This window comes from Bubalus kerabau, chromosome 13 (genome assembly GCF_029407905.1).
Source record: "Bubalus kerabau isolate K-KA32 ecotype Philippines breed swamp buffalo chromosome 13, PCC_UOA_SB_1v2, whole genome shotgun sequence".
Lineage (NCBI taxonomy): Eukaryota > Metazoa > Chordata > Mammalia > Artiodactyla > Bovidae > Bubalus > Bubalus kerabau.
The window spans coordinates 53,881,825-53,906,657 of record NC_073636.1 but is presented as its reverse complement, the minus strand read 5'-3'; the positions used below and the strand labels follow the sequence as shown (position 1 = coordinate 53,906,657).

At 41.7% G+C, this 24,833-nt stretch overlaps 1 protein-coding gene and 1 pseudogene across 1 annotated transcript in view; both read right to left on the bottom strand.

Annotated features, from left to right (window-relative positions):
• Positions 1 to 24,833, bottom strand: part of LOC129625704 (tyrosine-protein phosphatase non-receptor type substrate 1-like) — a 27,320-nt gene extending 2,487 nt beyond the window's left edge. The window contains exons 1-2 of the mRNA XM_055544387.1: positions 24,593 to 24,833; positions 5,241 to 5,597 (exon numbers count right to left, since the gene is read on the bottom strand). Of these exons, the coding sequence (XP_055400362.1) occupies positions 5,241 to 5,597; positions 24,593 to 24,722 (487 nt within the window). The 5' untranslated portion in view covers positions 24,723 to 24,833. The remainder of the gene's footprint in view (positions 1 to 5,240; positions 5,598 to 24,592) is intronic.
• Positions 10,933 to 11,940, bottom strand: LOC129625705 (grancalcin-like; annotated as a pseudogene).

Here is a 24,833-nt window from a genome sequence, read left to right as displayed (position 1 = left end):
TCAGTCGCTCAGTCGTGTCCGACTCTTTGCTACCCCATGAATCGCAGCACGGCAGGCCTCCCTGTCCATCACCAACTCCCGGAGTTCACTCAGACTCACGTCCATCAAATAGCTTACCTAACCCCTACCCCATTTACCTTGACAACTGCAACTCTGTTCTCTATGTCCTTGAGTCTGTTTCTGTTTCATAGGTAGGTACATTTGCCTCTCTCTCTCTTTTTCTTTTTTTAGGCCACACCGTGTACCTTGAGGTTCTTTGGTCCCCTGCTGCTGCTAAGTCACTTCAGTCGTGTCCGACTCTGTGTGACCCCATAGACATCAGCCCACCAGGCTCTCCTGCCCCTGGGATTCTCCAGACAAGAACACTGGAGTGGGTTGCCATTTCCTTCTCCAATGCATGAAAGTGAAAAAGTGAAAGTGAAGTCGCTCAGTCGTGTCCGACTCTTAGCAACCCCATGGACTGCAGCCCACCAGGCTCCTCCATCCATGGGATTTTCCAGGCAAGAGTGCTGGAGTGGGGTGCCATTGCCTTCTCCACTTTGGTCCCCTACCAGGAATCAATCCCAGGCCCCTGCAATGGAATTATGAAATCCTAACCATTGACCATCAGGCAATTCCCTGAGTCATTTTTTGGATTCCACATACAAGTGATATCATATGGTATTTATCTTTCTTGTTCTGATTACTTCACTTAGTATGATAATCACTAGTTTATCTATGCTGTAGCAAATGGCATTATTTCTTCATTTTTTACAGCTGAGTAGTATTCCGTTGTGTGGAGAAGGAAATGGCAACCCACTCCAGTATTCTTGCCTGGAGAATCCCAGGGATGGAGGAGCCTGGTGGGCTGCCGTCTGTGGGGTTGCACAGAGTCGGACATGACTGAAGTGACTTAAGCAGCAGCAGCAGCAGTATTCCATTGTATATATGTTCCACATATTTTCATTCATTCATCTATTGATGGACATGTACTTTGTTTCCTTGTCTTAGCCATTGTGAATAGTACCGCTATGAACATAAGGATGTATGTATCTTTTTGGAGAAAAAGATATATGCCCTGGGGTTGGATTTCTGGATCATATGATAATTTTAGTTTTATGGGGAACTTCCATAATATTTTCCATAGCGGTCACATCAGTTTACCTTCACACCAATAGTATAGGCAGGCTCCCCTTTTCTCCACATCTTCACTAGCATTTGTTATTTGTACAACTTAAAAAATACATATTTATTTTAAATGGAGGATAATTGCTTTACAATATTGTGATGGTTTTGCTATACATCAATATGAGTCGTACAGATTTTAATGATGGCCATTCTGACCAGTGTGAAGTGGTGCCTCATTGGAGTTTTAATTTGCATTTCTCTAATAATTAGTAATGTTGAGCATCTTTTCATGTGCCTCAGTCATTTGTATTTCTTCTTTGGAAAAATGTCTACTTAGGTCTTCTGCCCATTTTTCAATTGGGTTGTTTGCTTTTTGTTATTTTTGAGTTGTATGAGCTGTTGTATATTTTGGAAATAAAGCCCTTGTCAGCTGCATCATTTAAAAATATTTTCTCTCTTTCTGTAGATTGTCTTTTCATTTTGTTTATGGTTTATGGAGGTCCTCTGTCTTTGGCACATCAGAGCCCACATTAATGGAACATGTATCACATGCCCGGCTCTGCTCTAAGCTCTCGACATGCGTCCCTTACTCAGTGCCTGCAGCTGTTCTGTGAGGGTGGGGCCATCACTGAAGGACGAGGACATTGAGCGCCAACTTGGGAGGGACTCGTCAGAGGTCCCAGAGTTGGAATAGGAGCCCAGGCAGGGGCTCGGCTCAGGCTCCCCACTACTGTGCACTGAGCTCAGGGACACCCTAACCCACTCCATCCAGGGCTTCTTAGCCCTCTCCAGGCATCACAGACTCCTGAGAGGTAGTGTGATTACCACCATTTCACAGATGGGGAACTGAGGACTAGAGGCTCTGTGAGGACCACACGGCCTGGAAGGTCAGCACCATTGCTCCCTGAGGGGCTGCCCTGTCACCAGGTCATGTGCCCTCAGTACATTCTGCAAACATTACAGGTGAGGAATGGGGACACAGGGAATTGGGTCACAGCCTTGAAATAATACCCCAGTTTGGGTGTCTCTACTCCGTGCCGGTGATTTAGACAGAGCACCTCAAATACTTCCAACTCTCCTGAAAGGAGACAGTGATGATCACTATTTTACAGAAGAGAAAAGTGAGGCTGAAAGAAATGAAGGGACTACGTCTTCACCCTTCCCTTCACTACGTCCCTAAATTTCCTGTCAGCTCCAAGCTTTCATTTCCATCAGCAGAACAAGCACCCACCTTCAGAACCCCCCACAACAACCACCACTTTCCCCTTTTCTCTCAGATTCTTGACTTCAGGTGACTACAGGGAGGCGTGGCCTCTGAGGGCCCAGGCATAGAGACTCTGAAGCCACAAGGGAAGACACAAGCTCCTGACACCTGAGTCTAGAGTAGGAACTCTTGCTCACACGGGGATCCCACCACCCTCTAGGGAACACCTCCCCCTCCTCATCCTCAGGCTGCAGAGCCAGGAATGGGCATGCCCGGTGCTGTTGGGATTGCAGTGGACCCTCTGGGCTCTGTCCACACTAACCTTCCCAGACCTGCTCCATAGGAGCCTAGGGAAGGGAAACATCACAACAACGGAGGAAATCTCCTGATGCTGCTAAGTGTGCTGAGTGCTGCCATTTAGAAGAGGTTCCGCCCATCCCATCAAGAGACACTGCAGTATCTGTCTGGTCCAGGTTGTAAAGCTAAACTTACCTCCCACAGTGGACTTCTCTTTAGTGCCACTGCTGAAGAACAGAACAATACAAGGATTTCAGAGGACAGAGCTGGAGATTTCCCCCACACTGTGCAGAGAGCAGGGCTGTGAGTCAAAGTGTCTGGGGTTCAATCCTGGCTCCCTTACATGCTCACTAAACAAGTCCCCTCTCTGAGCATCAGTGTCCTCATCCGACACCCTTCTTTCTGAACACTGGTTGTAAGGAGTAAATGTCACGAGAAAGGTTCAGTATCTGACAAGCTGATGCTCTCTGGCCCCCTCGCCTCCCTCCTTTCTCATCCAGGGAATCATCTGGGCAGGCAGCCTGGAGAAGAGGATGATCCACCTTCCGGGAAGCCGCAGATCTGAGTGGCGGTGGAACCACTTACTACTTGTGACCGAGGTTGAGCAAGGGACCCACCATCTAGGAAGTTAAGTAATAGCTGCGAATCAGGAAAAAACCACCTTCCCTGCTGATGTCTGAAGGTTGAGGAGGCTCAGTTGCTACCTTGACTAAGAGGGAAATTTAGCAATATCCACTCAAAGTATCATACACATATCCTCAGTCACCTACAATGGACACTTGCTTTCTATCTGTACAAGGGTTAAACTATCAGCCACTGTAGCTGCTGACCTTCAACACCTCCTGAAAGAAGATCAGAAAGGAGGCACTCTGTGATCTGGAGAAACCTGTCAGAACAGGCCTTCAGATACTTAGACATTTTCTGGAGATGATTTTAGGAGCCCAGTTCTTGCATCTCCTCATGTCTAGAAAAGCATCAAAATCTTTCATGGTGACATCTGTTCCTTGTGACTAGCACAAACCTTCCGCAAAAGATGTGTGCTTGATTGCATGTACTCCCTTCACCAAAAGCACATATATATTGGCCCCGCCCCCCAACTTTTTGGAGCAATCTCTCAGAGCTATCTGAAATGCTGTCTCCCAGGCTATAGTCCTCATTTTGCTCCAAATAAAACTAAACCCAGAACTCTCACATTGTACATTTTTTTTCAGTCGACAGCGCAACCTAGCAAAGCCACTTCCAGTGGTTACCTCCCCTTTGAGGAGAGTGACAGACAGAAAGATTATCGACCTCAGCACTGTTTCAGTAGCCCAAGGTTAGGAACAACTTAGTGTCCATCAACAGGAAACTGTAGATGAATGATACTGAGAGTTAGGTAGCTGTTGGAAAACAGGGCAGCTCTAGGTGCTCATATGGAATGAGGGATTTGGAGTCATGCGGCTGAAAGTAAGGAGTGGTTTCCAGTCACATCAGGCTCAGGGTCTGAATGTGAGGGGCCTTCAGAAACTTTGGGAAAACCATGAAAAGAGCTTATTCCATGATTAATTCAAGGAATTTTTATTCTTCAAATCCTATGTGCCAGGTTCTTCCATGAATTGAGTTCCAGTGCCAGTGCAGGAAGAAGACTGGCTTTGAAATAGATTGGGTTCTGGAAGGATCCCCTCACTGACCATGTGACTGTGGTCAGGGCCCCTATACCTCTTGCTCTCAGGCCCCCATGTGTACGTGGGAGGTTGGGAGGATGGTGTCTAAAGGTCCTTCCCCTGCTGACAGCCCAGGATTCAGGAATTAGAAAGAGGATCCAGAGTTTTGGTCAGAACACTCTAAATGATCACCGTTGCTACCTCAGTGGGGCTGCTCCTAAGTCACCCACATGAACCTCTTCCCTGGGGAGGGACATTCTGAGATGACCCAGCTCTGCTGGGAGCCTTCAGTGACTGTGTGAGTCAATCCCTGAATCACAGGAGAGTCTTCTTAACAGATTCCCAGGAAACACCCAACCTCTAGGCATCTCCTCCAAGCAGGGCCATCAGAGTCAGCACTGAGCCTGTGCTATAGGAAGTTCTTCTCAGTGTGATGCTTCTGAAGAGGAAATAGATAACATTTTCACTCCTTGCCCTAGATGAATCTCTCTTCTTTCAGAGGAAAGAGAACATAAGCTTCATGGAATAAGAGCCCTTTTCTGCTTTGTTCACTTCTGCTTCCACAGCATCTGGACCAGGCCCTGGCTCACAGTAGGTGTTCAGTATGTGTGAATAAAGAGAAAACTCAGCCACATTGAGGTGAGCATTCTATGGAGGCAGGAATGAGGTCTGGACAGTTGATGGAGCAAGGGACTCAGACATTCATCTCTTTTATCCCTGGAACCAAAGGGCTGAATGGAGTGAAAAAGACAAGGGTTGTGGAGCCAGGCAGACTGGGGACTCAGAATTTTCTCGCTTTTACCAGCCGTGGGGCCTTGAACAAATAGGCCTCAACTCCCCTGATCTGTAGAAGGGAATGAAATCTGATCATGACCCAGATCATGACATAAGCACCCACTGCTGTACATGATTGTGTTTTTCAATTCAAAGGGTAGAAGGCATTCTTGTTGACATGTTATCGGAATACAGGGGACAAAGGCTGTACTCACCACTCACAGTGAGATGAGTGCCTGGTCCAGACTTAAACTCTACGTCACCACGTTCTCCTTTCCGGAACTTCACACAGTAGTAGACACCAGTGTCTGCTGGGGTGATGTTACTGATGCGGATGGAAAAGTCCATGTTGTTTCTCTTTGTGGAATCTGCAACACTTGTTACTCTGGGGAAAGAGGCTTCTTTTGAACTGTAGATTGACTCCCGACCTGGTCCAGTTCCCCTGAACCACCTGATGGGCCCCACAGGGCTCAGGGAGGTCACGGTGCAGTGCAGAGTGGCCGTCTCTCCTGCTGCAACTGACACTGACCTCTCAGGCTGAATCACCTGCAGCTCCCCTTCACCTGCCACTCCTGGAGGAAAATACAAAGCAGTTATTTATTCATCCTCATGTGATCCTGTATGTTTTCTCACATGTTTATCAACGATCAAGAACAGCTTTCATTGTCTGAATGCACCATGAATGGGCCTTAAACTCAGCACACGGCATGTGCATTGCATGTAGCTTGCACAATGAGCCTGTAATGTAAGACACTAATACAAGAGAGGACCTGAGTCATGGAGATCAGTGATGTGGCAGCCTTCATTGACTTTGTATTCCATGATCCAGCCTTGAACTCAGCCTTTTGCATGTATGTTGCATGTACATTGCATGTACCCTGCACAATGAGCCTGTTACATGAGATCCTTATACAAGGGAGGAACCGAGGCACAGAGAGGTCAGTGATGTGGCAGAGACTGGATTTGGGCATTAAGCCCTCTCTGGAAGTGTCGTGCTCTACCAAATACTTCTGGCTGTTCACTGTGTGTCCTCAGGGGGTGATGCGTTTCTATCCTTTGCATTAGGCGAGACCACATGACCTCTTAGATCACTGAGTTGTAAGGAGAGGTGATGAATGTATTTGGCACGGTTTTCATTTAACTGTAAAAACCTTTATGAACCAATGTCCCCCTTCCCCAGAAATACACATTCTCATGTCGGACTTAGCTCCAACGACCTGGATACTTGAGTGAGAGTGATATGCAGAGCTCCCAACACACAGTGAACATGAAGTTTAAGAAGAAAGTAAAACATTGATCCAAGTGCTTGGAATTTTTTTCCAATGACATGGTCATGTTATATTAGTTACCTAAGGCTCTGAGAGAAATTATCAAATATTTAGTGGTTTAAAATGACAGTCTCATTATACTGCTGGATGTCAAAGTACCAAAAATTATATTATTGGACTAAAATCAAGGAGTCAGCTGGGAAATATTTCTCCTGGAGGTGGTGATCATTGCCTGTCCAAATTCTTGAGACTGTCTACACTCCTTTTCTCATGGTTTCCATCTTCTTATGACTCCAGTCTTGCTTCCAATGTCACTTGTGCTTCTCTAACTTTGGCTTTCCTGCCTCCTTTTTATAAGGGTATATTGGTCCACAATGATAATCTAGGTTATTCTCCCCATCAGTTCAGTTCAGTTCAGGCGCTCAGTCGTGTCCCACTCTGTGACCCCATGAATCGCAGCACGCCAGGCCTCCCTGTCCATCACCAACTCCCGGAGTTCACTCAGACTCACCTCCATCGAGTCAGTGGTGCCATCCAGCCATCTCATCCTCTGCTGTCCCCTTCTCCTCCTGCCCCCAATCGCTCCCAGCATCAGAGTCTTTTCCAAAGAGTCAACTCTTTGCATGAGGTGGCCAAAGTACTGGAGTTTCAGCTTAAGCATCATTCCTTCCAAAGAAATCCCAGGGCTGATCTCCTTCAGAATGGACTGGTTGGATCTCCTTGCAGTCCAAGGGACTCTCCTGAGTCTTCTCCAACACCACAGTTCAAGAGCATCAATTCTTCAGCGCTCAGCTTTCTTCACAGTGCAACTCTCACATCCATACATGACCACAGGGAAAACCATAGCCTTGACTAGATGGGCCTTTGTTGGCAAAGTAATGTCTCTGCTGTTGAATATGCTATCTAGGTTGGTCATAACTTTCCTTCCAAGGAGTAAGTGTCTTTTAATTTCATGGCTTCAGTCACCATCTGCAGTGATTTTGGTGCCCCTCAAAATAAAGTCTGACACTGTTTCCACTGTTTCCCCATATATTTGCCATAAAGTGATGGGACCAGATGCCATGATCTTAGTTTTCTGAATGTTGAGCTTTAAGCCAACTTTTTCACTCTCCTCTTTCACTTTCATTAAGAGGCTTTTTAGTTCCTCTTCACACTCTGCCATTAAGGGTGGTGTCATCTGCATATCTGAGGTTATTGATATTTCTCCCAGCAATCTTGATTCCAGCTTGTGCTTCTTCCAGCACAGCATTTCTCATGATGTACTCTGCATAGAAGTTTAATAAACAGGGTGACAATATACAGCCTTGACATACTCTTTTTCCAATTTGGAGCCAGTCTGTTGTTCCATGTCCAGTTCTAACTGTTGCTTCCTGACCTGCATACAAATTTCTCAAGAGGCAGGTCAGGTGGTCTGGTATTCCCATCTCTTGAAGAATTTTCCACAGTTTATTGTGATCGACACAGTCAAAGGCTTTGGCATAGTCAATAAAGCAGAAATAGATGTTTTTCTGGAACTCTCTAGCTTTTTCCATGATCCAGAGGATGTTGGCAGTTTGATCTCTGGTTCCTCTGCCTTTTTGAAAACCAGCCTGAAGATCTGGAAGTTCACAGTTCATGTATTGCTGAAGCCTGGCCTGGAGAATTTTGAGCATTACTTTACTAGCGTGTGAGATGAGTGCGATTGTGCAGTAGTTTGAGCATTCTTTGGCATTGCCTTTCTTTGGGATTGGAATGAAAACTGACCTTTTCCAGTCCTGTGGCCACTGCTGAGTTTTCCAAATTTGCTGGCATATTGAGTGCAGCACTTTCACAGCATCATCTTTCAGGATTTGAAATAGCTCAACTGGAATTCCATCACCTCCACTAGCTTTGTTCGTAGTGATGCTTTCTAAGGCCCACTTGACTTCACATTCCAGGATGTCTGGCTCTAGGTGAGTGATCACACCATCGTGATTATCTGGGTCGTGAAGATCTTTTTTGTACAGTTCTTCAGTGTATTCGTGCCACCTCTTCTTAATATCTTCTGCTTCTGTTAAGTCCATACCATTTCTGTCTTTTATCGAACCCATCTTTGCATGAAATATTCCCTTGGTATCTTTAATTTTCTTGAAGAGGCCTCTAGTCTTTCCCATTCTGTTGTTTTCCTCTATTTCTTTGCATTGATCCCTGAGGAAGTCATTCTTTTTTTTTTTTTGACAAAATTACATGATTTATTCATTCACACATTTTTATAAATCTAACCAAATGAATTTGACAGCTAATTATATAAAATTATCAATATCAACAAGAGTATATATTGCTTCCTTTCCAAGTTTTTTTAAAATGAAAGTTGATTTACAATTCTGTATCTTTATAAAAGTTTTTTTTAAGATACTACCATTCATCCTCCATTTTTATGAAACTTATATGAAAAACTATATTATTAATTCAATCACAAGCCATATTAAAATTATGTTAATTTGTATTCACCTTTAAGCTAGAAGATATTTAGTTAAAGTGTAATAAAAGTATGTGGTTTACTAACTCTTCATTTAGAAAGACTGAGGCGTGTTTGCCAAGGGACTGATTAACTACAACAACTTATATCAGTAATCTTAAAATGCTAAGAACCTGGTGACTACACTTTCAATTTTCATAGTAAAAAATGAAATGCTGTTTACCATGCTCAGGACCCACATCACACTTACCGAGAAAGACTTACGGGTTTACTAATGTCAAAATCACAGACTAATGCTGTCAAGAAAGTCAAAAGTGTAATTTCTAAACATTTAAACAAAGTGGTAGATTACTTGATTTTTAAAAAATTTTATAAACAGCTAATAGCAATATGTATAAACAATGTAGTTTAAAATAACAAACTTAAATATTGAGATTTCATTAAAAATATGTCATTTGCAGAAAACCTAAATTTAAACAAAGATGCCATTTTAGGTTATCTATACAGAGAAAGAAGTTATGTTCATTAAGAATTTTGTTCCACAGAAGACAATAAAAACACACTGAAGAAAAACATATACTGCAAAAAAATTAAAAAAGGAAAAACAATGCCTCCTGTAGTTTTATTTCACCATAGATTAATTTATGGTCCACCTAATGTGATTCAGGATAAAGTTTTAGGAACTACAATTTTCTTCTTCACAGGCAAAGAGTCACAAGTTTCTTTTTTCTGATTATGTGAGCAAATAAAAAAACCTCTACTATAAAGATTGCACAAAATCTAGGCTTCCCTTTCTGGCTCACCTTCAAATACCAACAACTACAAACAGATTTTTCAAAATATAATTTGTAACCTTCAGGTAAGTATAAATTAGTTTTATCTAGGCTTGCATTGCCGGGAGCCGGCATATTGCATATTGAGTGCATATTGCATATTGAGTGCAGCACTTTCCACAGCATCATCTTTCAGGATCTGGAATAGCTCAACTGGAAGTCTATCACTGCCAGGAGCCAGCGTGAGGAACTCCTCCCGTGGCAAAGGTCATGAGGAAGGAGGCTCGGCATACGCAAAGGCGGGATCGAGCCTCAGGAGTCCCCCTGGAAATTCTCGAGCATCTACCCCCAAAACCAGAGTCTGCCTACTTTCTGCTTTGTGCTTTCACCTACACCTCTGACTTTACGGGGGGCTGTCCCCCACTACCTCTCTCTGAAAAAAAGAGTTAGCTTACAGCTCCAGTTAATAATTCCTGGGTGTGACAGTGTTTAACCTACAAACTCCTTTGGAAATCCTCTAGCCTGCCTGAATAGGTTTTTCCAGCCACATGTGATTGTTCAGAGCCTCCCAACTGTGAGAGGCAGGAGATGTTCTAAACTGTCTAAACACAGATTCCTTTGAGTAGTTAAAAGATTGATTAGAAATTGTATTGGTGAAGGGTTTTTCACTTGTTGGGCCAATGTTTGCTGCTAAGTCTCCATACTCCTTACCTACTGTGTCCTTGGCAGTGTATTGATTGATATAATGGGTGCATAGAAATGTAAAATGCAGCTTTGTCCAATGCTTTTTTGGAGGCTGGTGCCTGACTTTGGAATAATCACCTTTAGAGAAAGATAAGTTTCTTAAAATGTTAACAGGCCTCCTGGCCAGAAGATGATGTAATTCACCTGAACTTTTGCATATGATAAGTTTGAAAGCCTGGCTTCAATTAGGACCAGGAACTGCTGTCCTTGCATGACTCCACCCCTTCCCCCATTATCCTCTATGCACAACTTAAGGTATAAAAACTACTTTGGAAAATAAAGTGTGGGCCTTGTTCACTGAAACTTGGTCTCCCCATGTCGCTCTCTCTTTCAAATTCTGGCTGAGTCTCCATCTGGAGCGCGGAACCCACCATGCTTGCTAATTATGCCTGGGCTTCTAAGATCCGACCGGGGAGGCCTCAGTGTCTCCTCTCCTTCGGGAGAACGGAAGGACGCCTGTGGCCTACGTAAGTGGTGCAAACTTCTTGTCTTGAAGTTTTATTGGTCTCCCACGTAAACCAAGCTACTCAGCCTCTTTTCTCCACTGAATTTTCCTACTGAGCTATCCTCATTCTATTACTCTTTATATCTTTGATGAATAAATAATTAAATAGGTCGCCGACGCCGTCCCCGCTTCGAATACCCTGGATCAGCCGGGGCTGGACCCTGGCATTGCATCATTTAGCTTCTTATACAATCTATCTTTTTAAAATATATAATCTATCTTGTAATTAAGAAACAAAATTAAAGCTAAGAGGTATTTATATCACTTAATTATACACCTATGTTGATTATGCAGATATCTCTAAAGTTATAACTTTACTAAAAGCAATAATATTCCAAATACAAAAACATCTCTTTTATTGCTTTACACTGTGAGCTAAAGTAAAAACTCAGAGAAGAGATTAAATATATGGAATACGGAAAAGCCTTAGAAGCTTTAATTTTAAGGAGTCCAGTTCATTTCTTCTAAGCAGAGAAACTCACAGTATTTCTTCAGCTTTCAAATTCTAGACATTCAAACTGCCACTGTGCCCTGCAAAAAATCGTCATATACGCAACTCACAACCCCTTTTTGCAAGCGGTCTCTTCTAAAGAAATCTGTCAATGCTCGAAGCTTCACACAGCAAGCAACATAATCATGAGAGAAGATTCGGCCATTCTTGCTGTAACGTTTGACAATGGTAGTTACTGTTTGAGGACTCAACCTGTAACCCATAGCAGCAATGGCTTGATTCAGTTCTGATGCTCTACTGAGCCACTTCCGTCTTTATCAACAGTTATGAAGTTTTGCTTCCAGGAGTTAAGAGCTGCCCAAAGTTCTTTGAATTCATTAAATCCCATTTTTCCTGAGTAATCTCTATCCAACATGGCAATCATAATTCTGCAGGTTTCCAAACCGAAAGGAGAATAAGTTCCACTAATTCCAGACTGTGTTAAACACTTCTGAAGTTCTTCAGCATCCACTTCACCATCCTGGCCAGCAATAGCAAGGAAGCATTTCCACATAGGGTCTCCTGTTGAAATACTGCCTGGATAAGCTGGGTGTCCAGGGTATCCTGGCTGTCCCAATGGATTGCCAAAATTTCCAAACCCTCCTCCGTATCCCGGGTAGGCCATAACAATCTTGCGAGCGTCAGCCGTGGAGTCGGCGACCGCCTGGCTGGGAGAGAAGCGGAGCTCTAGGTGCAGGCGCAGGTGAGCCATGATCCAACTAATGTTGGCAATTTTCTCTCTGGTTCCTCTGCCTCTTTAAAACCCAGCTTGTACATCTGGAAGTTCTCAGTTCAGGTACTGCTGAAGCCTAGCTTGAAGGATTTGGAGCATTACCTTGCTAGCATGTGAAATGAGCATATTATATGGTACTTTGAACATTCTTTGGCATTGTCTTTCTCTGGGATTGGAATGAAAACTGATCTTTTCCAGTCCCGTGGCCACTACTGAGTTTTCCAAATTTGCTAGCATAATGAACATAGCACTTTCACAGCATCATCCTTTAGGATTTTAAATAGCTCAGGTGGAATTCTGTCACCTCTTCTAGCTTTGTTGGTAGTAATGCCTCCTAAGGCCCACTTGACTTCAGACTCCAAGATGTCTGGCTCTAGGTGAGTGACCATACTATCATGGTTATCCAGGTCATTAAGAGCTTTTTTTGTACAGTTCCTCTGTTATTTTCTTGCCACCTCTTAATCTCTTCTGCCCTGTTAAGTCTTTACCATTTCTGTCCTTTATCATGCCCAAACTTGCATGAAATGTTTCCTTAATATCTCCAATTTTCTTGAACAGATCTCTAGCCTTTCCCATTCTATTGCTTTCCTCTATTTCTTTGCAATGTTCATTGAAGAAGGCCTTCTTATCTCTCCTTGCTATTCTCTGGAACTCTGCATTCAGTTGGGTATATCTTTGCATTTCTCCCTCACCTTTCACGTCTCTTCTTACCTCAGCTATTTGTAAAGCCTCCTCAGACAACCACTTTGCCTTCTTGCACTTCTTTTTCTTGGGGATAGTTTTGGTCACCACCTCCTGTACAATGTTACAAACCTCCATACATATTCTTAAGGCATTCTGTTTACCAGATCTAATCCTTTGAATCTGTTTGTCACTTCCATTGTTTAATCATAAGGGATTTGATTATATCATACCTGAATGGTCTAGTGATTTCCCCCACTTTCTTCAATTTAAGCCTGAATTTTGCAATAAGGAGCTCATGATCTGAGCCACAGTTAGCTCCAGGTCTTGTTTTTGCTGATTGTATAGAACTTCTCCATCTTTGGCTGCAAAGAATATAACCAATCTGATTTCGATCTTGACCATCTGGTGGTGTCCATGTGTAGAGTCGTCTCTTGTGTTGTTGGAATAGGTTGTTTGCTATGACCAGTGTGTTATCTTGACAAAACTCTGTTAGCATTTGCCCTGATTCATTTTGTACTCTAAGGTCAAACTTGCCTGTTACTCTGAATATCTCTTGATTTCCTACTTTTGCATTCCAATCCCCTATAAGAAAAAGAGTTTTTTTTTTGTTTGTTTGTTTGTTTTTGGTGTTGGTTATAGAAGGTGCTGTAGATCTTTAGAGAACCAGTCAACTTCAGCTTCTACAGCATCAGTGGCTGGGGCATAGACCTGGATACTGTGATGTTAAATGGTTTGCCTTGGAAAGGAACTTGAGATAATTCTGTGATTTTTGAGATTGCACCGAAGTCAAGGCTGTATATTGTCACCCTGATTATTTAACTTCTATGCAGAGTACATCATGAGAAATGCTGGGCTGGAAGAAGCACAAGCCGGAATCAAGATTGCCGGGAGAAGTATCAATAACCTCAGATATGCAGATGACACCACCCTTACGGCAGAAAGTGAAGAAGAACTAAAGAGCCTCTTGATGAAAGTGAAAGAGGAGAGTGAAAAAGTTGGCTTAAAGCTCAACATTCAGAAAACTAAAATCATGGCATCCGGTCCCATCACTTCATGGGAAATAGATGGGGAAACAGTGGAAACAGTGGCTGACTTTATTTTTCTGGGCTCCAAGATTGCTACAGATGGTGATTGCAGCAATGAAATTAAAAGATGCTTACTCCTTGGAAGGAAATTATGACCAACCTAGACAGCATATTCAAAAGCAGAAACACTTACTTTGCCAACAAAGGTCCGTCTAGTCAAGGCTATGGTTTTTCCAGTGGTCATGTATGGATGTGAGAGTTGGACTATAAAGAAAGCTGAGCACCAAAGAATTGATGTTTTTGAACTGTGGTGTTGGAGAAGACTCAGGAGAGTCCCTTGGACTGCAAGGAGATCCAACCAGTCCATCCTAAAGGAGATCAGTCCTGATTGTTCATTGGAAGGACTGATGTTGAAGCTGAAACTCCACTACTTTGGCCACCTGATGCAGAGAGCTGACTCTTTTGAAAAGACCTTGATGCTGGGAAAGATTGAGGGCAGGAGGAGAAGGGGATGACAGAGGATGAGATGGTTGGATGGCATTACCGACATGGTTGATGGACATGGGTTTGGGTGGACTCCGGGAGGTGGTGATGGACAGGGAGGCCTGGCGTGCTGCAATTCATGGGGTCGCAAAGAGTTGGACACGACTGAGCGACTGAACTGAGCTGAACTGAACGGCATTTCAGACTCTTGTTGACTATGAGAGATACTCCATTTCTTCTAAGTGAGAGATATAATGGTCATCTGAATTAAATTTGCCAATTCCCATCCATTTTAGTTCACTGATTCCTAAGATGTTGATGTTCACTCTTGCCATCTCCTGCTTGACCATATCCAGTTTACCTTGATTCATGGACCTAACATTCCAGGTTTCTATGCAATAGTATTCTTTACAGCATCAAACTTTACTTTCACCACCAGCTGCTGCTGCTTAGTCACTTCAGTCATGTCTGATTCTTTGCGATCCTATGGACTGTAGCCTGCCAGGCTCCTCTGTCCATGGGATTTTCCAGGCAAGAACACTGGAGTGGGTTGCCATGCCCTCCTCCAGGGGATCTTCCCGACTCAGGGATCAAAAACATGTCTCCTGTGGTTCCTGCATTGCAGCCAGATTCTTTACCACTGAGCCACTGGGAAAGCCCTTCACCACCAGACACATCCACAACTGAGCATCGTTTCCACTTTGACCCAGTTACTTCATTCTTTCTGGAGCTATTAGTAATTGCCCTCTACTCTTTCCCAGTAGAGTATTGAACACCTTTCAATCTGGGAGGGTTCATCCTCACTTTCTTACTCAGATTTATTTCTAAGTATTTTATTTTAGGGGTTGTAATTTTTAAAAGGTATTGTCTTTTTTTTTTTAACATTCCGTTTCTGATATTTTGTTGTTAGTATAAGGAAATGCAATGAATTTCTCTGTATTAATCTTCTATCCTGCTAAATTGCAGAATTTGTTGATCAGTTCTAGTATGTTTTGTGTGGAATCTTTAAGATTTTCTGTATACAGTATCATGCCATCCACATGTATTGACATTTCACCTCTTCTTTTCCAATTTGGATATCTTTCATTTCTTGCTTTGATTTCTGTGGCTGGGACTTCCAAAAGTATGCTGAATAGAAGAGGTAAGAGTAAGTATCCTTGTCTTGTTCTTGATTTTAGTATAAAACCTTTCAGCTTTTCATCATTGAATATTATATTAGCTGTGGGTTTGTCATAAATAGCTTTTATTATATTGAGATATGTTCCCTGTATATCTACTTTGGTTAGTTTTTATCATGAACAGATGTTGAATTTTGTGAAATGCTTTTTCTGCATCTATTGAAGTGATTATGTGGTTTTGTCTATTATTTTGTTTATGAAGTATATCACATTGATTGATTTGCATATGTTGAACCACACTTGTGAACTTGACATGAATCCAACTTGGTTGTGGTGTATGATCTTGTTTATGTGTTAGATTTGGCTTGATAATATTTTGTTGAGAATTTTTACATCTATTTTCATCAAAAAACTAGGCTGTAATTTTCTTTTTGGTGGTATCTGTGTCTGGTTTTGGTATCAGAGTCATGGTGGCTTCATAGAATGCCCTAGGAGTGCTCTTTCCTTTTTAATATTTTGGAAGAGTTTGAGAAGAATTAATGTAAGTTCTTCTACATATGTTTGGTAGAATTTGCCTGTGAAGCCATCTGGTTCCAGACTTTTGTTTATAAGGAATTTTTTTTTTCTTAATTACATATTCTACGTCACCTCTAGTAACACGTCTGTTCAAATTGTCAACTTCTTCTTGATTCATTTTTGGTAGGTATATGTTTCTAGAAACTTGTCTGTTTCTTTTAGGTTGTTAAATGTTTTGGCATATAATTGTTCATAGTATTCTCTTATGGGTTTTTGCATTTCTAAGGTATTGGATATTATGTCTCCATTTTCATTTCTTATTTTGTTTATTTGGGCTCTCTCTTTTCTTCTTGGTGATTCTGGCCAGAGGTTTATCATCTTGTTTACCCTTTCAAAGAGCCAGTTCTAGGTTTTATTGATTTTTTTTTTACTACTTTTTAAAAAAAAATCTCTGTTTTATTTATTTCCTCTCTGATATTTATTATCTCCTCCCTTTAGGCTTTGTTTATTCTTCTTTTTGGGGACAAACTGACTTTAGGTTTTGTTTGTTCTTCTTTTACCAATTCTTTCAAGTGGTAGATCAGTTTGTTTATTTGAGATTTTTCTTTTTTTTCTTTTGATGAAACCCTGTATTGCTGTGAACTTCCCTCTCAGGATGGCTTTTGCTACATCCCACAGATTTTGTGTGGTTGTGTTCTTATTGTCATTTGTCTCAAGGTGTTTTTTGATTTCCTCTTTGATTTAATCACTTACCCAGTTGGTTTGTCACTAGCATGTAGTTTGTTCTCCATGTAATTTCTCACTTCTTTTTCTGTGGCTCATTCCTAGTTTCATGCTGCTGTACTCAGAAAAGATTTCTATACTCTTAAATTTGTTGAGACCTGTTTCGTGTCCCAATATGTGCTCAGTCCAAGAGAATGTTTCATATACACTTGAAACAAATGTTTTCTGTTTTTTTTAAAAAAAGTTTTATAATCTCCTGAAAATATCAGTGAAGTCTAACTGTTCTATTATATCATTTAGGATCTCTGCTGCCTTATTGATTTTCTGTCTATATCCATCCATTGATGTCAGTGGGGAGCTAATGTAGCCTATGATTATTTTATTCCTATCAACTTCTCCCTTTATTTCTGTTACTATGTGTTTTGTGTATTTCAATGCTCCTATATTCAGTTCAGTTCAGTTCAGTCGCTCAGTCGTGTCTGACTCTTTGCGACCCCATGAATTGCAGCACGCCAGGCCTCCCTGTCCATCATAACTCCCAGAGTTCACTTAGACTCATGTCCATTGGGTCAGTGATGCCATCCAGCCACCTCATCCTCTGTCATCCCCTTCTCCTCCTGCCCCCAATCCCTCCCAGCATCAGAGTCTTTTCCAAAGAGTCAACACTTCGCATGAGGTGGCCAAAGTACTGGAGTTTCAGCTTTAGCATCATTCCTTCCAAAGAAATCCCAGGGCTGATCTCCTTCAGAATGGACTGGTTGGATCTCCTTGCAGTCCAAGGGACTCTCAAGAGTCTTCTCCAACACCACAGTTCAAAAGCATCAATTCTTCGGACCTCAGCCTTCTTCACAGTCCAACTCTCACATCCATACATGACCACAGGAAAAACCATGGCCTTGACATGGCCTGCGGATGTTGGCAAATTGATTTCTGGTTCCTCTGCCTTTTCTAAAACCAGCTTTAACATCTGGAAGTTCACGGTTCATGTATTGCTGAAGCCTGGCTTGAAGAATTTTGAGCATTACTTTACTAGCTTGTGAGATGAGTGCGGTAGTTTGAGCATTCTTTGGCATTGCCTTTCTTTAGGATTGGTATATTAGGTGCATATATTTTGATAAGTATTAAAACCTATTCTTATATTGATTCTTTTATCAATGTATAGTGGCCTTGTTATTTATCTTTATGGCCTTTGTTTTAAAGTCTATTTTGAAAAAAAAGAAAAAAAAAGTCTATTTTGTCTGATATGAGTATTGTGACCTCGGCTTTCTTGCCATTTCTGTTTGCATGAACTATCTTTTTCCATCCCCTTACTCTCAATTGATGTGTATCCTTTGCCCTAAAGTGAATCTCCTGAAGGCAGCATACTGTAGGCTCTTACTTTTTAAAATCCAATATGCCACTCTGTGTCTTTTGATTGGAGCATTCATTCCATAGATATTTAAATTAATTATTGATAAATATGTATTTATTATCAATTTATGCCTTGTTTTCCCATCGATTTTATATTTCTATATTGTCTCTTTCTTTTCCCTTTTGTGGTTTGATGATTTTCTTTTATATTATACACATGTTTTTGGTTTTTGTGAATCTATTGTATGTTTTTGATATGTGTTTACCATGTTTCTCAAGTATGTTAACCCCATCATATATCTACTTGCCTTAGACTGATAGTCATATAGGTTCAAACACTTTCTAGAAAATTTTTTAAAGGTATATTTTCCTACTCTCCTTCCCTACATTTCATCAATATGATTCTGATGTCCCCTTTTACATCTTCATGTTAATCCTTTTGCTGTTCACTGTGTTTATCATCACTTCCACAGAATTTTTATTTTAAAATATGTGTATTAGCTTATTTAGGTAATCTGTTTTTCAATTGTGATTTTCTCTTTCCTATATGTTTGTACTCCTTTTCTAGGTAGTGAAGACTTTTCAATGTTTCTTTTAGAATAGGTTTAGTATTGATGTTTTCTTTTAGCTTTGCTTGTCTGAAAAATTCTTTATCACTCCTTCCACTCTAAATAAATATCTTGGTGGGTAGAAGATCCTAGGTTGCAGATTTTTCCCTTTTAAGACTTTGAATCAATGTCTTGCCACCCTCTCTGGCCTGCAATCTTTCTGTAGAGAAATCTGCTGATAGCCTTTTGAGGGTTCCCTTGTAGTTAACTCTTTGTTTATCTCTTGCTACCTTTTAGAATTCTCTAACTTTTGCCATTTTTATTTTAATATGCCTTGGTATAGATCTGTTTGGGTTTATGGTATTTGGGACCCTTTGAGCTTCCTGTTCCTGAATACCAGTTTCCTTCTTTAGATTTGGGAAGTTTCTAGCCATAATTTCTTCAAATTTCTGACTCCCCTTTCTCTCTCTTTCCTTTCTGGAATCCCTATTACATGTAGGTTTTCAAGCTTTTTGTTATCCCACAAGTCTCATATTTTTTTTATTGCTTTTATTGCTTTGGTTTCCTTTTGCTTGAATGTCTGTATACTTTTCTGACTCAGTGATTTTCATTATGCTATCTTCCAGATCACTTTTTTGTTCTTCTGCATTATTTTTTCTGCTATTCATTGCCTTTAGTTCACTTTTCATCTCAGAAAATGATTTTTTCTAGTTCCTTTTTACAATATTTTGCATTTCTGTTGATAGCCTGCTTAATTCTTTTAGTATTTTCATTATTTCCATTTTCAAATCAGTGTCTATTAGTCTAAAAATGTCTGTCATTGTTTGTTCTTTCAGGGGAATTCTCTTGGTCTTTTAACTGGAATTGATTCCTTTGCTTCTTCATTTTACCTATACTTTTCTTATTTTACAAGTTTAGTAGAAAAGATATCTACTGTGGTCTTGAAGGACTATTTATTGTGGGAGCATCGCTGTGTAGTTTGTGTGGGTTTAATATTTTTGGTGCAGAGGCCATTTTTAGTGTAGATGCCTGCCACCTCTTCCCTCAGCATATGTTCACCATTATTGCCTTGATGGGAGTGTGTAGATGTGGTGGCTGGTGCCTTGTTCTTGGGTTCGTGGTAGTGGTGGTCACTCACACACGCCTTTGGAGCTCATTATAGGAGTGGACATAGCTCTCGACCATTCCTGTAGCCCCAGGGCACAACAGTGCCCTCCTGAGTGCAACTGCTTCTAAACAAGGGGTTGGCAGGAGTGACTGGTGATACCTCCTGGAGCTGTGTAGGCAGCATCTTGCCACCTGAGAGCAGAGAAAATGGTGGGTCCTACCCCTCCCCTTGCACACCCCCCAAACAATACACTCTCAGGTGAGGTCATGTCAGGCTCCTGCACCTTCAGGCTATTTCCACACAATCCTTTGCCAGGGTCTGATCTCTGAATCCTGAGCTACAATCACCCAGCTCCCACCCAATGGGCCCATTATTTTCTCAGGCTGGGGAGTGCTGATCAATGGCACTGACCATCTGTGCAAGTCTCTGTCTGGTCTAGCTATTGCAAACTAGGTGTTGTATTCTCCTCTGAGACTCTGAAGCTCCCCCTCTGTCCCAGCTTATATCCCTACTGGTGAGGAGACTTCCTAGAGTGCAGGAACCTGTCTCTTTCACAGTTCCCCCCAAGGTGTGCAGGTCCCCTCCTGATTCCTGTCTTACTTTCTTCTTTTTTTCTTTTGTCCTATCCGGTTGCATGGAGATTTTCCTGCCATTTCAAAAGTCTAAGTTCTGCCAGTGCTCAGTAAATATTGTTCTGTTTGTAAATGTATTTTTGAATTATTTGTGGGAGAAGGTGAGCTTCTCCTACTTCACAATTTTGATTGCTCCTCCTATGTTGGGGGATTATTTTCTATCTATCACACATATCTGTCCTGACAGTTACAGAAACCAGTTGCCATAACAAAAATCTATGAATGTGTCACTGTCACGCAGAATGAATGAAGAGGCAAATTAATGGAATCTGAATGAGGGTTATTCAAGCAGCTCACCAAACAGTTTGAAAAATCAAACTAGATCAATAACAGAAACAGAAATAAGATATTCACCAATACATAAAAATCAAACAACATTCTCTTAAAAAATCAGTAGGTAAAAGATGAAATCACCAGGGGAATTAGAGAATGCCTGGAGACAAATGAAAACATAAACACATAATATAAATACATGTGAGATGCACAGAAAGCAACTGTAAAGGGAAATCCTACTATTTAGCAACAAAATAACAAACAACTCAACTTAAAAATGATAAAAAAAATTGAACAGGCATTTCTTCAAAGAATATATATAGACAGTCAACAAGCATATAAAACAGTGCTCAACATCACTACTAATTGGGAAATGCAAATTAAAACCACAGTGGGCTAGCCCTACATATCCTCTAGGATAGCTACGAGACAGCAAAAGAGACACTGATGTATAGAACAGTCCTATGGACTCTGTTGGAGAGGGAGAGGGTGGGAAGATTTGGGAGAATGACATTGAAACATGTATAATATCATGTATGAAACAAACAAACAAACAAAAAAACTGAAAATAAGGGTCATGCCAAAGAATTGATGCTTTTGAACTGTGGTGTTGGAGAAGATTCTTGAGAGTCCCTTGGACTGCAAGGAGATCCAACCAGTCCATTCTGAAGGAGATCAGCCCTGGGATTTCTTTGGAGGGAATGATGCTTAAGCTGAAACTCCAGTACTTTGGCCACCTCATGTGAAGAGTTGACTCTTTGGAAAAGACTCTGATACTGGGAGGGATTGGGGACCGGAGGAGAAGGGGACGACAGAGGATGAGATGGCTGGATGGCATTGCTGACTCAATGGACGTGAGTCTGAGTGAACTCCGGGAGTTGGTGATGGACAGGGAGGCCTGGCGTGCTGCAATTCATGGGGTCGCAAAGAGTCGGTCATGACTGAGCGACTGAACTGAACTGAACTGAACAAATTTTCCAGGTTAATTTCATTGCCTCACTGACTATCTAGTTTCAGGAGATACGGAGAAATACAAACACATTCTTTCTTATCTGAAATATCCTATTAAACATGCATAAGCCTAATTGCTGGGATGTAAATCAAAAGAACAAGTTGTTTTGATGCCACAAACAAATCCTGTTTTTTTTTTTGTTTTTTTTTTTCTATTTCTTCCCTACTCTTTAGGGAGAACATGCATGGTTCACCTGAGCAGAGTGTGAACTGATAAATCCACCCACTAAGCACTATTTGGGGCTTCCCTCGTAGCTCAACTGGTAAAGAATCTGCCTGCAATTCAGGAGACCTGGGTTGGGAAGATTCCCTGAAGAAGGGAAAGGCTACCCACTCCAGTGTTCTGGCCTGGAGAACTCCATAGACTGTATAGTCCATGGGGTTGCAAAGAGTCGGACACAACTGAGTGACTTTTGCTTAAGCACTATTTGTAACCAATTATGCCTCCTAATCGGAGAAGGCAATGACCCACTCACCCCACTCCAGTACTCTTGCCTGGAAAATTCCATGGTCGGAGGAGCCTGGAGGGCGGCAGTCCATGGGGTCGCCAAGAGTCAGACATGACTGAGCGACTTCACTTTCACTTTTCACTTTCATGCATTGGAGAAGGAAATGGCAACCCACTCCAATGTTCTTGCCTGGAGAATCCCAGGGACTGGTGGGGGAGCCTGGTGGGCTGCCGTCTATGGGGTCACACAGAGTTGGACACGACTGAAGTGACTTAGCAGCAGCAGCAGCATGCCTCCTAACAAGAGTGCATCCTATTACAGGGAAGGTCCTGTGATGTGCCAACATCATCAAATGGTTTAGTTTTTAAAGCCTGAAAAAGAAGACTGAGGTTGGGGAAGGTGAACTGCTAAGACAAAAATGGGAAGAAACATGAAAAAAAGTTGGAGAGAGAAATGGAGGGAGTAGAGAAGAGGGATCAGAGAATCAAGGAATAGGAAAAAAAAATCTCTACAATCATAAATCAATAATTTTTTAATTTACATCTTTGGCCCAGGTCTTTCCTCTAAACTTGCTTGTCCAACTATCCACTTGTCATGTTCTTTGGATAGAAATAGATATCTCACAGTTAACATCTGAAACCAAACTGAATCTCCTCCCAACCCCTGCCACCCTCTGTATCTCAGCTGAGCCACCATACTTCTTCTAGATGCACAAATCTCAAAGCTATAGTCTTTCCTCCCACCACACATCCTATGCATCAGAAAATCCTCTTCAGCGTGCACCCAGAACCTGAATTTTTTCCCTCTTATCTCTACTAGCTACTGTCCAGGTGCTAGCCATTTTTACGTCTTCTTTTTTGCATGTATATCATAACCTCAAATGTTCTAGTTGCTTCTATGTCCTCAGTAGTGTATTGTCAACCAAATGCCAGAATGAATATATGACTTGGGGAAAACAAAAGTGACTTGTATGTATGCAAGAAGCAGAAGAGCCCAGAAGAAGAAAACCACAAACCCTCTTCCCCACACTCCCCGCTCTGCAAACTTATTGACAGAAGTGGCTGAAATCTCATGATCGTGAGATAGAAGCAGGGCCACAGCATCAAGAAGACCAAAGGTTAAACTCATGAGCTCTAGTATCAGATTGCTTGAATTTAAACCATACCTCTACCATTTACCACTGAGTGACCTTGAACTTCTCCTTGCTCTGTTTTCTTCTCTGTAAGGTAGGGGTGACCAGAGGCTCTAGTTTGGGTATGATGTCACATGAGTAAACAACTGTGAACATTTCCAATAGTGTCTGGCACAAGACAAATGTGCAAGAAAATGAATAGTTATTACTCAATAGATTTCCTGAGGTTGCAGGCTTCAACCAGCATTAGATGATAGAGATTCTTATAAATATGGATATAAATATAATTACAGATATGGATATGAGTATATAGATCATATAGGCAAGAGTCTTGGTGTCTTTAATCCCCTCCTTTCTTCCTCACCCCTATCCAGCACGAAAGAGGGGACTCCAAGATGGGTACGCACAAAATTCTACCCATTTACCAAGAACCAAGTTTTCTTAAGAATTTGAGGAAGGGTAAGCCCTGGTGGCTCAGATGATAAAGAACCTGCCTGGAATGAAGGAGACCTGGGTTCGATCCCTGGGTTGGGAAGATGCCCTGGAGAAGGGCATGGCTACCCCTTCCAGTATTCTTGCCTGGAGAATTCCATGGACAGAGGAGCCTGGTGGGCTACAATCCATAGTGTCGCAGAGAGTCAGACGCAACTGAGCAACTAACACTTTCACTTTTCCAAGGGATAAACATATAGAGAAGTTAAAAGGAGAGTTGTTGCTGAAAGACAGCAGAAACTAATTATCTGTCTATGTCATTTCATGTAGAGTGAAAAATGATTCATGGGAAAAATAAGGAAGTCTTTTTGAGATCTCATTTCTGAGAACACTTCCTCATACCCACTCATTCACATACATAAACATACACATATATAAATACATGCATCCACAAACATGTATTAAAGTGTAGCCTAGCATGATAGTGTACAGGCTGTTTTGAGGATCAAACAGAATTATAACAGATGTTTAAAGCCCAGTTTCAAAAAAAAATTAGCAGATAGGAACCATCTAACACATCACTGACAAAAGTTTGGGAGTACACACTGCAAGATTTTTAAATGAGTAGCATGGTGTGTGATGACTTACCTATTATTTACTTCTCTGTTTTCTGATTTTTCTGCAATTAGGCTCCTCTGAGAAGCTGAGCAGCACAACATGGCTCAAAGAATCAATTCTGCAGCTGAACATCCTGGATTTTAATCCTGTGCTCTACTGCCTTAGATGACATTGTGACATTGGTCAAGTTACTCTCTGCCTCAATTTCCCCATCTGCAGTTCACTGTTAATAGTCATCACACTGGAACATTGTGAGAATTAGATACTATGCACAAATCTGTCATGGTTGGTGTTTGAAGTATCTGTTTGGAAGCCTCTGGTAATAGGCTGCAGGTGATGGATCCACAGAGAAAACACTCAGATCCCTGATTTTATGCTCTCAGATAATGTCTACCCCCTTGGACTTCTGTAGCATGGATTGAGCACTCATGTTTACATGGAGACCCTAAAAGTACTGGGGCAGTGTAAGGTCCAGAGGGCAGGAAAAAGGAGATTCTACCCAAAGGAATACTTACCTGTGAGTCCCAGCAGCAGAGTCAGCAGCAGGCAAAGAGGAGGAGGGTGGACCCAGAAGGCAGGGATGGGCATCATAGAGGCCTGAGGAGCCTGCTGTGTCCAAATGTGTCCTAGGGAAAACCAGAACATCTATGCTTGGTAGAGAGGAGAGAAGCCCCACCTCCCATGATGTAAGAGGAAGTGCCTATGACGATGTGAAATGTTTGTGAAATTGTAATCTGCTTCTGCATTCTAGACAGT